Source organism: Furipterus horrens, unplaced genomic scaffold, assembly GCF_987537825.1.
Source record: "Furipterus horrens unplaced genomic scaffold, mFurHor1.1.pri manual_scaffold_4, whole genome shotgun sequence".
NCBI classification, from domain to species: domain Eukaryota; kingdom Metazoa; phylum Chordata; class Mammalia; order Chiroptera; family Furipteridae; genus Furipterus; species Furipterus horrens.
Window position 1 is genome coordinate 171,648,641 of NW_028327174.1, and position 13,916 is coordinate 171,662,556.

The following is a 13,916-nucleotide window of genomic DNA, read 5'->3' on the forward strand; positions in this document are numbered from 1 at the left end:
CCCCACCCCCACCCCCACCAGGCCCTTTGGCACAATCCAGTCCAACTCCAGCTCCCCCGCGCCGTTGCCCGGGTAACTGCGGGCGGTGGCAGCGGCAGGAAGGGCGGGACTTCCTGCGGGTGACGCGGTTGGGCTCAGCTACAAAAGACGACGGCTGCGGCGCGGCGGGCGGAACTTTCCAGAACACTCGGTGAGAAGCGGAGGAGCGGCAGCTTTGGGCGCTGCGCGCATTAACGCGCACTTTCCCACTCCTCCATACCTGCCTCGGCCAGCTCACCGGTGAGTTCAGCCCTCGCGCTTGCAGCGGACCCATGGCCGGCGCCATTGACGGCGCCGCAAAGCTGGATGCAGCCGCGGTCGGAAGGCGGTTGCCTCCGCGTGGGCGGGAGGGATATCGGTTCTGGATCCACGATATCCTTTTTTGAGGGCTGGTGTGGTACCCGGCAAGCCATCCCCGGCACATAGGGCGTAGGCCCGAGACCTTTCATAAAGCTTCCCCTACACCCCATGCAGCCTGCGGTCTCCAAGGACTTCCTGCCTAAGGCTTTTACCACTTGCGCACCCCCTCCCCTCGCGCTCCCTTGTGGGTGGGCGACCCTGTGCGCAAGCGCAGAACAAGCCTAGGGCGAGGGGCTGCGGGAGGAGCCGGGTGGTGGCTATGGTTTCGTTTCTCCTGTCTCCCGTCGTCTTTGTTGCTGGCTGAGCTTCTCCCACCCCTTCACTCCCTGGTGTGAGGGGGAAAGGAAGAAAACCTTAACGGTTAGCGCCTAGTGCACGGGGAAACTTAACGGCGTGTAAACTACGCTGGCTTGTGGGGGCGAGCGGTTCAGTGGTCTTTGTGGAGGCTCTAAGAGTCCCGTGATTGAGAAACATACTTGGGATTGTCCGTCAGTTTCATAAACCTCTCCTTGCCCCCCGACTCGGTATCCAGATGTATTTTGTCTAGGGAGTGTATGAGTTACCGGATTTACCAAGACGATGGTAATGTAATAAGCAGTGGGCTGAACCTGGCTATGCTGCTTTTGATTACTTCTGTCACTGATGGGGAAGGGAAACAGGAAGAATTCAGATGATAGTGGTGTTAGTGTATGGAGGCTTTTGTGTGGGAGAATGGGAACCAGCTGCTATAGAAGGAAGCTTTTGAGTTATTCCCTGATAATTATTAACTTATATTTAGTCAGAACTGAATTATCACAAGAATTGTTACCTACTCTGTGAAGTTGAAAGAAGGCAAGGTTCTTATAATCAGTTTTGGCAAAGAAGAGATTTCTCTACCTTAAACTCTAATTTAATTACAACTACCAGTTAAAAGTTGGTTAAAATTCCCTTTTTGTTTTCCATTTCAGGCTGTAAAAAATGGTGAAAGAAACCACTTACTATGATGTTTTGGGGGTCAAACCCAATGCCACCCAAGAAGAATTGAAAAAGGCCTACAGGAAGCTGGCCTTGAAGTACCACCCTGATAAGAATCCAAATGAAGGAGAGAAGGCAAGCTGTATATTTATACTCAAAAACATAGCTTGAATAGTTGTCTGCCAGGGGTATGGTAATTCCATTACAGCGTGAAATTTAATATGCTGAATGTAATGGCTATGCTTTGAAACACTTTTTAAAGTGAGATTTATTCTTTTCTCAAACAGTTTAAACAGATTTCTCAAGCTTACGAAGTGCTCTCTGATGCAAAGAAAAGGGAATTATATGATAAAGGAGGAGAACAGGCAATTAAAGAAGGTGGAGCAGGTGGAGGTTTTGGCTCCCCCATGGACATCTTTGATATGTTTTTTGGAGGAGGAGGAAGGATGCAGAGGGAAAGGAGAGGTAAGAATAATCTAGTTCACATGCAGCGATTCCAAGTAGCCCCTTGGTCAAAGCAAATTTTTGAGAACTCACCTATTTTAAATGTCGGTTTACATGTTGGTATAATGTTGCAAACTGACTGTAAACTGCCATTTTGATTTATGGTATAGTTTTTTTTTTTGGTTTGTTTTTTAATGAGATTTGATGTAGCTAAAATTATCTAAGCCATTCAACACCTAACAAATGAGTGCTTCTAAAGCTCTTGGATAGTAGGACACAAAGTTTAATAAGGCTTAGTTAAAGGAACAAAGTATAGAACATAATTTTCAAAGCCCCAGTGGCAGGTACTTAGTTGAAAGAGAATTAAAGTTGGGAAACCTAAGCTTTCTTAAGGTCATCTAGCAAAGCTTTAGTAGTCAGGATTGGAACTTGGGTTCACTACCTCCAAATAGTCTGCTGTCTTAATTTTGCTTCGTTTTTATTATATAAAAATATGTGCCCTTAACATTTATCAGAAATGGTTTCCTGGCTGAAGAGACAGTCGTCACAGGAAACAGTGTTAGGGTCAGGGTTAATCTCACTTTGTTCCTGGTACACTTTACACAAATAAGGGCTAATGGTTAGAACCCATAGTAGAAGGAATAGGGAAGCTGTTTAATTTCACTTGGAACTATTTAAAATTCAAAAAGACTGGAAATTGTTGACTCAGCTTTTCTTGAAAGGGTATGATTTTACTTAAAGAATCTGCCTTAAAACAATTTGCTGTCAAAATCAATTGCTTAGGTTGGTTTGTCCCAGAGAAAAGTAGTAGTGTTCTGTTTATTTTAATTATCTTTTTAATAATGAATTGACTAGCAAACTGTGATTTAGATCAACGCAGGGTTTGTGTGTGTGATATAGCAGAAGATACTTTCTTAATCAAACTTAAGCTGTTCTTTTTTTTATACTCTTCAATCTATAAAGCTAAAGTAAGGGCAGTTTTCAGCATGCTGGAACCAACTATGTGGGACTATATTTATGATACAGAACCCAAAGAGTAAGAGTTAGGAGAGGAATATATAGTTAAGGTACTTCACACTTCATTGGAAACTAGAAATGTACACAATAAGCATGTTGTGCAGATAAGAGTTTGAGAACTTTTTTTCACTTAGGCACAAGGCAATACTGTTCTGTGGTGGATAAAGTCCTTGTGTAAGAATCACTGGCTAGGGACTTATTAACCATGGCTGGTGTCCTCATATGATCTCCACCTTCCACTTCCCATTCTGAAATGAGATATGGCACTCCTTTGTAGCCACTGGCCACAATAAATTTAGATTAATCAGACAAAACTTCAATTCTTGGTCTGCAATAGCCACATGGATGTGCTCAAAAGCCACATGTGACAAGTGGCTACTGTGTTGAATAGTATGAATGTAAAACATTTTCATCACTGCAGAAAGTTCTTTTGGACAGCACTATGATCTGGTCTTTAAACTAATGCTGGCCAAGCAGTAAATGTGCTATTCCTAGTTCTGGAAATAGTAATTGATACTTATGGTGACTGAATAAATGCATCAGCTTCCCTGGTCAGTCTTGATTGGCTGTAGCATGGAACTTAGTGTGTTAAAAGAATTTTTGGATGAAGTAATGGGCCATCTTGCTCAATATCATACTAAGTGAAAGACTCAACATATTGGGACAGAAATGCAATTTGGGGTAATAATTGTGAAATGTGCCTTTACTTATTTGATATTGGATCTCAAGTGATTTTGCAGTTTATGTTTTTGATTGCCATAGTCTGTAAGATGGCCACAACTACATTCTCAGGCAAATTATTTAATCTCACCCAAATTTCCTTACCTGAAATTAATTACAGTTTGAGGATCATGTGTGGATAATATGGCCAACATTCTATGCATATAATACTCAACATATGTACCTTGTGAACCTCATCTTTCATTATTGTTCAGTTTTATGGTGCATTGTACACAAATAAAATGTAGTATCTTAGATTTTTAATGAGCAGTGTTTTGTTCTAGGTAAAAATGTTGTGCATCAGCTCTCAGTAACCTTAGAAGATTTATATAATGGTGCCACAAGAAAACTAGCTCTGCAAAAGAATGTGATTTGTGACAAATGTGAAGGTATGGTCTTTTAACATCTTAAGTATATCTGAAGCCTTTCTGGATATATAAAACTGACAAAAATACACTACCCAGATATTGGAGAGCGCAAATAAAAAGAAAACCACATAAACATACCATCTAGAGAAATATTCACAAGATATCAGCACTTTTTTTATGTATATATTTTAAATGCATTTGTGATCAATCTGAGTATCCTTTTTTCTCAACATTGTTCAAATGAGTACTTATTATCTCTAACACTTAATTCAGTGGCTTCATAATCTGTAGTATGGTTTAAACAGTGTCCTCCTTTTTTAGAAGTACAACTTATTTTTTGGAAATATGGTATCTTCTAAAGAGAACAAACTTTTAAAAACATTTTCATCTCACAGATAAAGGACATCCTATGAATTGTGATTTGGGAGCACATTTAAAATTCACAATTCTAAAATGGCTCCTTGGGGAAACAGCAGTCAATGTTTACATGTGTATATGTAACTGAAGCTGACTGCAGCTCTATTTTATCAAATAAAGAGGCTGAATTGGAGATTTTTAGGGCAGCTTTCCATCACACCTTGCAAATGTTTAAAGTGTAGTGTTGAGGAACTCTTATTAAAATATTCATTACTATGTTTGGCACTAAGTTCAAATTAATTCAATTTCTTTTTAAACTATTTAGGCCGAGGTGGTAAGAAAGGAGCAGTAGAGTGCTGTCCCAATTGCCGAGGTACTGGGATGCAAATAAGAATTCATCAGATAGGACCTGGAATGGTTCAGCAAATTCAGTCTGTGTGCATGGAATGCCAGGGCCACGGGGAACGGATCAGTCCTAAAGATAGATGTAAAAGCTGCAACGGAAGGAAGATAGTTCGAGAGAAGAAGATTCTAGAAGTTCATATTGACAAAGGTGAGTTCTAGCCACTTCTTAATTCTTTAATGCTATGGCAAGGATATTTACATTTTATTGTTAAAAATAATTCTCAGTAGGGTTATGTGTATGATCTTACCACCCAGAGATATCTTAGCTACATAGTAAAGAATGTTTTTCCCTCCAGACATTTTTGCACATTTGTGGGGAATATTTTAGGAATCTCCTCACTTAATATAACAGATATCAGTAAATGATTGAATAGTGTTCTGATATTAATTCTCTTTAAATTGTAATTAGCTTTTGTACACATTAAGTTCCTTAGAACTGCTAGGTTAAGGGATATGTATACTTTCAAGGATTTGGGGGGGGGCGTCCTTATTAAAATTAATATTTCCTTGAAAATTTCCTAAACTAACGAAGTGCTTTATTCTTTAATTGATTTTTAAGAACTTATATTGATATAATTACATTATATTGCTTTTTTAAAATGTTCTTTGTAGATCATGTAAACCTACCTGTTGGTCTCTGACTCCTGGGTTTTAGGTTATAGCTATACACATTTGTATTGCTGTAATACAAATCTTAGAAATGTATATAACTCCTGACTAAATTAAAATCTGATTTTGCTATTCTGAAATAATAAATGTGGTGGTCTTAAGACTTTTGCAATTAGTATTATACTGTACATACTAATTTGGAAATATTAATTATTATGACCGTCAGCTCATTAATGCATACAACTATTACATAAGTCTGGCAATCGTACTTTCCCATGTGAATAATGATACTGCCCTCCTTCAAATCCCTCCCCCAATATTTGACCCATATTTTGTAGGGTTTGGATATTTTTCTTCCTCCAGTAAGATGCGTGGCAGACCTCTCCCTGATATGTACTTAGGGAAGGACATTACTTTTGCCTTTTACCCATGCTCTTTACAGTAATGAAACAACCGGCAAAACATAGCTGCATTTGTTACACTATAGTGCAGCAACACAGTCACCTTGCCTCGTGATGATTAAAGCCTGAGTATGTTTAGTTTTTCAATGTATAATACTGATCTTATGATTTAAATTTTTTATTCTAACCACATAGGCTGAAGGGAGTGTCGCATAAGTATCCTTTTTTAAGGATGCTAAACTGAATCATTGTTCAACAAAATGATAATGGATTTTTCAGTTATTTAGGTTTACGTACAGATTTCCTATATGTAAATAGAACAGAGAGAAGAAAGTGGTTGTTTGTTTGTTTTAGATTTTTTTTATTTTTAGAGAGGGGAAGGGAGGGAGAAAGAGAGGGAGAGAAACATCAATATGTGGTTGCCTTTCGCATGCCCCCAACTGGGAACCTGGCCTGCAACCCAGGCATGTGCCCTGACTAGGAATAGAACCCGTGACCCTTGGTTTGCAGGCCAGTCTTCAGTCAACTGAGCCAAACCAGTCAGGGCATAAGAAAGTTTTGATTTATGTTTCTGTTAGGTTTAATAGAAATAATTTGATATAGGTTCCATGAAATTGAAATAGTTAACATTTATGGTTATAGTGTTTGCCAGTCACTGATTTGTTGCCAGCATAGACCTTATTTAATCCTCTTAACAGCCCTGATGAGGTAGGTCTCTGTGGGACAGTTGATGCTTAAGAAAGTTATGCAACTTGCTTCCCCAAGATAACCCAGCTGGTGTGGTAGTAAATAGCAGCTCTGAGTCTTGGGGCCTGATCTATTGGCCTCTAGGGTTTGTGTTCTCCACTGTGATAGCTTTCCTCGGTAAGAAATTGGACTGATCAAATGATATGGGCATTCTTGGTAATCTCTGTAAACTTCAGCATCCACAAAAACTTGAACTTTGTTTTTTATGCACACACAAATATGCATCTGTGTTTCTTATTAGATTGAGAATCTGACCTTAGTTGGATGATAAATAAGAGTATAAAATTAACCTTTTGTTTTTAGGAATGAAAGATGGCCAGAAGATAACATTCCATGGTGAAGGAGACCAAGAACCGGGACTAGAGCCAGGAGATATTATCATTGTTTTAGATCAGAAGGACCATGCTGTTTTCACTCGGTAAAAACTTTAACCAGCTACTCAAACTGACATCATTCATACTTGGGGTATTTTTTAAAAATTTTAGTGAGCTTTTCATTACTCTTAGAACATATTTCCTAGAAATACCCTGGAAAAAATATAGTGGTAGAGGAGTAAGGCTATATGTAATGTCTTTTCTAAAAGGTTGTTAATCATTACTGTTTCCATCTTTAAAAGAGGCTTTAAAAAAATCAGATTTTAGCTTTTGGTCTAAGTTTGGGTAAATTGTTACCTAGTATGGGATTTAAAGGATATATACTTTGATTAGATTATTTATATGAGTATACTAAACAGGTAAGAGTAGGGGAACACCTCCCTAGATAAAATTTCACCCTGAAGTTCTCACCAGTTTCAGTCCTGAGTTCATGATAGGCTGGTTGCTTTTAATTGTAAGTGTCTAGAACCATCTCTATTAAAAACTATAAATGTGCGTCTATTGCTGTGAAATAATAGTGTTTACAATAAACTTACAGTGAAGCACAATAAAAAGTGGTAGTAAACAGTGAATGACTAAAAATTTGAACTGGATTAGAGTTCTAAATCTTATTGGGAATGACATCTGAAGGAACTGGTTTTATTTATTAAAGATTTTATTTATTTATTTTTAGAGAGAGGGGAAGGGGGGTAGAAAAAGAGGGAGAGAAACATTGTTGCCTCTCATGTGCCCCAACCCGGGACTGAAACCCACAACCCAGACATGTGCCCTGACCAGGAATCAAACCAGTGACCATTCGCTTTGCGGGACAGCGCCCAACCAGCTGAGCCATGCAGGTCAGGGCTGAAGAAACTCGTTTTAAGTTAATTATAAAAGAACATTTCACAGGTGTCCCAGCAATGAAAAACTCTGCCAAGCTCAGGATTTTAATGCTATCATTTGAGGTAAATCCTCAGGAGTTTTTCTGGAGAGTATTCTGCCTGATTAAAGATATTTTATTAATGTGAACTGGAAAAGGAAGAAAGTCTTAGTATGAGGAGGAGGAAATTGTTATTAAATATAAAAGAATGTGTTTATAACATGCCAGGCACTATATTACTTAATTTATGTACATCAGTAAATTTCATAGAGCCCCATAATCCAGACCCAGATGAGGTCTGTCCAGTTTATATTATAATGTCCTCTTCCTAATATATTTTTGCTTTCTTTTATCCTCTTGTGAGAATTTTTCTTCTCTGTGAGAAACTAGATTTAATATTAGGTAATGAAACAAGTCAGGGATGGTAAATGGTAGAGACTACCTAGAGTGTATCGAAAGATTCTGAAGCCTTGCCTCGGAAATGGGGCCGGCAGATTCCATATATTTGCTTTTCCCAGTTCTCGGCTCTGTTTTTAGAATGAGGAAGAAAGGACGGCTTTGTGAATGATGCCTTGCTGCTGTTAAGAAAAAAAACAATTGCCTGCTGTGGTACTTGTAATCATTGCTGATTTGAAAGATCTAAGTATGTACTATATTTGTTAATACAGGCGCGGAGAAGACCTTTTCATGTGTATGGACATACAGCTGGTTGAAGCATTGTGTGGCTTTCAAAAGCCAATAGCTACTCTTGACAACCGAACAATAGTCATCACTTCTCATCCAGGTAAGGGAAAGGTAGATGAGTTTCTTTCTAGTCTGGTAATTTCTTTTCATTCTCAGCAGATAGCTAATATAAACACTGAGGAAATGTATTTTACTTGCTCAGTTACATATCCTCCTTATGAGGTGACTTGAAATTGTGTGGTCTTGGCTCCTTTTTAGAAGCCCATAGAAAATTCATAAATGAAAAGTAAAGTATTTCTTCATATAACTTTACCTTCTCTCTATGAGCTAGGACATTCTTCTGTTCTTTATTTTCCCTAATTCATGAAAATGTGGCTGTATTTAAGGAAGATCTTGGCTTCAATATTTTCAGGTCAAATTGTCAAGCATGGAGATATCAAGTGTGTGCTAAATGAAGGCATGCCAATTTATCGTAGGCCATATGAAAAGGGTCGCCTAATCATCGAATTTAAGGTAAGCTGTAATGGTACTCCAGGAATATTTAAGTGATTACATAGTAAAATCTGATAGCAATTATATTTTCTGAATGACAAGAAAAATCAAATTTATCTTCTCCCTTGTCCAGGAAGAAATAACATTGATCTAGTACTACTACTGTTAAATTGATCATTGTTAACAAGGTGGGATTGGGTTGGTTTACATCATTATTTGGCTATTTAAAGATTGGGGGAGGGGAGTACATGGGAAGTGGGTATTTTTTTAATGAGAGCCTTTAACTGGTATTTTAAAGTTTCAGCAAAAGGACTTGAAATAACTATTGTGAATTTTGGGCAAAATACTACAGTGCTTGTTTTATTAACAGTGGTTCATAAAATTATTTTAGGAAGGGTTTTTGTATAATGCATTTGCTGACTAGGACAATGATTATTACAGTACAGTTTTACTAGGAGCATTTTTTTTTTTTTTTTAAAGACCTTACGTCATATGCCTTAAACTATAGTTAAGAGCACTAGATGCTGTGCCTTTTAGAACATGTGTTCTAATCTGAGATTGGCAAATTCACTGAAAAATTGAGTGGTTACATGTGTTTTCCTGGGGGAAATGGGTCAACAGTAACTTAAGGAGCTAATGATGAAGTAAATAAAATTGAATTTAACAGTAGAAATTTCTTTTTGTAGGTAAACTTTCCTGAGAATGGCTTTCTCTCTCCTGATAAACTCTCTTTGCTGGAAAAGCTCCTACCTGAAAGGAAGGAAGTAGAAGAGACTGATGAAATGGACCAGGTAGAACTGGTGGACTTTGATCCAAATCAAGAAAGACGGCGCCATTACAATGGAGAAGCATATGAGGATGATGAACATCATCCTAGGGGTGGTGTTCAGTGTCAGACCTCTTAATGGGGCCAGTGAATAGCACTGCTGGCATTTTATATACAGTAGTGAATAAGTGAAGGACTATAATCATAATATGCTCACTACTTACTATTGTTTTTGTTTTAATATTCAACTATAGTAGTGTTTTAAAAGTTAAATGAAGAATAAACTGAAAATATAAAAGCTCTGACTTTGCCCTGTATGTATGGTGACTTAAGTGTGCAAGATAAGTTCAATACCTGTAAAAACTATTTAAAAAAAATTTTCCCCTAGTATTTGTTAGGCCATACTTTGTAATTAATTTCATCTATGTACATGGAATATCTTAGACTGAAATGCTAGGTATATGTATTGACTGGTGTATGACCCTTAATTGTTAAGCTCTGAAGTTAAAATTCTGTATTTAACTGGCAGTCAGACAAAAAAATTTATGGAGAAGTGTTAGTTTGTATAGTTAAGTGGGATTCATTGTAATGCCTCTGCATTTATTGCCTCAACTGTTATTGAAGATGGCATGCCATATAATTTAACCTGTGGTATCAGTGATAGAAATGATACCTTTCTGAAGGAGGGGTTTATCATAATAAGCTGCTTCTTGAGGGGGCTTGCACCTGTAGAATTGCATTCCCTTCTTCAGTGCCATCTTTTTATATATAATTATATCGATCTTTGGTTACATTTTTTTTCCTTCTCTTTGGACCATAAGCCTTAGAGTAGTGACTTCTGGAGCAACCTAACTTAGAAATTGAGTGATGAGAACTTTACATGAAAAAGTAATTTGCATGTATGAGATAGGAAGGTGTTTTTGGTTTTGTTTTTTTTTTTTTTTTTAGGTATGTTACAGGCTTACTTTAAACCATTTAACTTATGCTCCAAAGTAACTGTAATTAAATGTTGGTAGTATAGCAAATTATGAATAGCTTTAATTGTGTGTTTAAAAGTCATGTTCACAAGCTTAAGTCTGGATACCAGAATTTAAGCAATTCTTGAAATGTATGAATGTCTCCTTAATATACTGATTACAAAGCATTTTCAGTGTGTCACTACAGGCTTTTTTTTCCCAGAAGAAAGCATTAGCTTTTCACTAAGATAGGTAACAACTTTTCACTTAAATAGTTAAAATGAGCAATACCAAAAAAATACCATTAACTGTAATTAAATGTTTTCATTTAAATGGGAAGAGTGAAAAATACCAGTTATGAGGGAAATGCAAATCAAAACCACAGTGAGCTGCTCCTTCACATTAAATAATCCAAAATCTAATTCAAGATGAAAGCAAATGAGAATGAAGTTGTTACCCTCTACATGGCTGGTGGGAATGTAAAATGGCACACCTGTTGTGGGAAAGTTGGGCAGCTCCTCAAAAGGCAGGCATGGAATTGCCATATGACCCATCATTTATACTCCTTAATTCAGATACTTGGTATGCCAGTGTTCATTATAGCATTATTTGCAATAGCCAAAGGGAAACAACCATGTGTCTTAACAGAATGTAAACAAAATGTGATGATTATACAGGGATTGGCAAAAGTAGGTTTATAATTGTGAGTACATGAAACAGTTTATTCTTGTATTACTGTATCATACAAAAACTAAACCTACTTTTGTCCACCCTACATATGACATGCAGAAGTACAGATAATCTACTATGCTTCCAGCTACATGAATACCACAAGCTGGGCAGAGGGGAGAGGAACTTAAAAATGGTTAAAAGTAAGTTTTATTTTACATATTTTACCACAGTGAAAGAAAACCTTTAAAAGAAAATAGAAATCACTAAAAGAAAATAAAGTATTCCCTCACTTACCACGGCTATTACGTTCTAGACCCGCCCCCCGCGAAGTAGGAACCTTACATTTATTCTACACTTTTTAAACCTACATAACTTTAACATCATACATATACAGTACCGCAAAATCCCACAATATAGCGAAGAATCTGTGATAAATGATTAAATATATTTTTAACAATCCCATGATACAGTGAGGTCGTGACATAGAGAGGGACTACTGTAGTTATAGCCTGGAGAGGCACAGACTGACAGGTTTGTAATCTTTAAAAAAATGCCTCTTACAACACTGACCAAGGTTATCACAGAAATACAAGTGCATTTCCTGGCCCCAGCACTGCTTTCTCTGTGATGCTTACCCCACCCATTCACACTTTCAGGGAGTAATAGAGGCCAATTATGTCCCATGAAGGTGCTGTGTAACATGGTGGCCAACTTCTGAAATTAGCATCAGATCTTTTCTGTGTATGGCACTGGTTTTCAACCTTGGCTACGAATGGAATTACCTGGGAAGCTTTAAAATCTGGATGGTAGGTACAGTGAAGTTTCAGCACCAGTGTGGGGACATGATTGTATTAACCCATCTAGGACAGAAATGCCACTTAGAATTAATGTGGAAGTTCAAATAATGGCAGCCCTTGCCACTGCAAGTGAGAGTTAGGCTCAGGCCAAGGGAGCATCCCAGTTTAGATACATACTTCATCACAATTTTTTCTTTTGAAATAATTGGGAAAACAAAGCATAGGCTCTCAAAGCACAGGTAGTGAAAATGCTAGTAAGCTACAGCAATACCAATATATTCAAAAACGCTAGTAAGCTATAGCAATACAAGTACATTTAAGGGTTTCTGAAGTCTGGTACCTTTATTAGTTTGGTTATCTCAGCAACCTCGTGAGACAGAACAAGAATCGAAACATAGCCTCCTATATTCTCAGGTTCTGTGTCCACGGATTCAGCACTTAAGATTGAAAAATATTGGAGGGAAAAAATCCCAGCAAGTTCCAAAAAGCAAAACTTGAATTTGCCACAAGAATAATGTATAGGTATACCCTGCTGTATACCTTATAATGCAAATGTCATTTTTATATAAGGGTCTTGAGCATCTTCCTGATTTTGGTATCTTCTGGGTGTCTGGGAACCAGTCCTCTGCAGATACCAAGGGACAGCCATACTTCATAGGTGAGGAAACTGCCCCTCTAGTCTACTGGTTCTCAAATTTGTGTGTGCTTGCCAAGTGCCATAGCCAGTCTGATTTCTGTAGGTCTAGAGTAGGGCCTAAGACCTTACTTTTTCAAACAAATCTCCAGGTTACAGCCATCGTTCTGGCCCAAGTAAAAAGATAAAATGACAGCCAAGACTGGAATCCAGATTCTTACACCTTAGTTCTTTCTACTCATCTCACTGCCTGGGGCCAATTTAGATAAATTTTAACAGAATTTGGAGAAACAATGCATAGATTTCTTCACCTCTGTCCAAACCTAAAGATAGAGAAGAAACTGAGAGCAGCAGTTTGATTCAAAGAGTAAAGAAATTGAGCTTTGGAATCACACCTGGTTTTCAGTGTGAGCTCCGTGGGCAAAGTGCAGAAACGTTTCTTCATGTGTATTATGGGAATAATAAGCTGTACTTCATAAAATGGTTCTGAGGATTACATAAGGCTGCTTATATAGGAAGGGCTCAATAAGTAGTTTTTATTAGTGATAGTAATACAAGTTGAAAATTTAAACAACTGGCTTAAGATATAGTATTGTACATGAGTGTTGGAAAAGAATTGGATGTTTTCCAGTTATTAATTCAACAACTGAGTGGGAGGTAGGACAAATGTCCTTTGTCTCACGGGGTTAACTTTAATGCCGTGTATTTTAAGTTTTCAGATCTAAAGGGGAACGAGTATTAGTTAAATTGGTGGGCTGCAGCAGAGTGCCTCCCTAGGAACCTGATAGGACATGCTTAGTTTCACAAGGGAGTAGCCACTGATTATTGGCATCCAGTTCTCATTCATTTGGCCTCTACAACTGGCACTGTGGTAAGAGGCCAATAACAGGACCTCCGACTGCCAACATGCAACATGAAAAGCAACTCACTGGTGTGGTCAAACACCTCCAGCCTGACACCTGGTTCCAATGAGGGGCAGGTTGCCGGCAGCTGATTAGGGGTCTACTGGAGCCACTCAGCCTGGTTCACACCAGGGACCACCGACAGGGGCTCATGACACCTTGCACATGTGCTGTGCCCTCAGCAGTCACCTCCCGATCCAGGTGAGAAGAGTTCTTCCACCTCAACCTCTGTCCCTGGGACTCCCCTGCCTTCTGCACTGGAGAGATGGTCACATGGTCCTTAAGAAGAAAAGCTGAGTGCCGAGTAAGGGGAAGCGCATTTCCATTTTTGAATAAAAGTAATACTGTGTTTTTAGGTT

The 13,916-nt window shown here is 38.2% G+C and overlaps 1 protein-coding gene across 2 annotated transcripts; it reads left to right on the forward strand.

The window, feature by feature from the left end:
* Positions 1-138: 138 nt before the first annotated feature.
* DNAJA1 (DnaJ heat shock protein family (Hsp40) member A1) lies at positions 139-10,161 on the forward strand. Of its 2 annotated transcripts, XM_090274265.1 has the most exons (10): positions 139-279; positions 1,347-1,488; positions 1,540-1,560; positions 1,620-1,818; positions 3,819-3,923; positions 4,585-4,812; positions 6,725-6,839; positions 8,323-8,438; positions 8,751-8,851; positions 9,517-10,161. In XM_090274265.1, the coding sequence occupies exons 2-10, from the start codon at positions 1,357-1,359 to the stop codon at positions 9,733-9,735; spliced, it is 1,236 nt and encodes a 411-aa protein (XP_090130391.1). In that variant the 5' UTR covers positions 139-279; positions 1,347-1,356; the 3' UTR covers positions 9,736-10,161. The 2 variants fall into 2 exon arrangements, with proteins under 2 accessions (XP_090130391.1, XP_090130390.1); XM_090274264.1 differs by lacking the exons at positions 139-279; positions 1,347-1,488; positions 1,540-1,560 and having other exon boundaries at positions 1,698-1,818.
* The last annotated feature ends 3,755 nt before the right edge of the window (positions 10,162-13,916 follow it).

Coding starts and splice junctions, on each gene's coding strand:
- DNAJA1 (XM_090274265.1), top strand. CDS start 1,357: ATGGTGAAAGAAACCACTTACTATGATGTTTTGGGGGTCAAACCCAAT. Junction 1,489..1,539: donor ATCCAAATGAAGGAGAGAAG/GCAAGCTGTATA, acceptor GTTGTCTGCCAG/GGGTATGGTAATTCCATTAC. Junction 4,813..6,724: donor AGAAGTTCATATTGACAAAG/GTGAGTTCTAGC, acceptor TTTTGTTTTTAG/GAATGAAAGATGGCCAGAAG.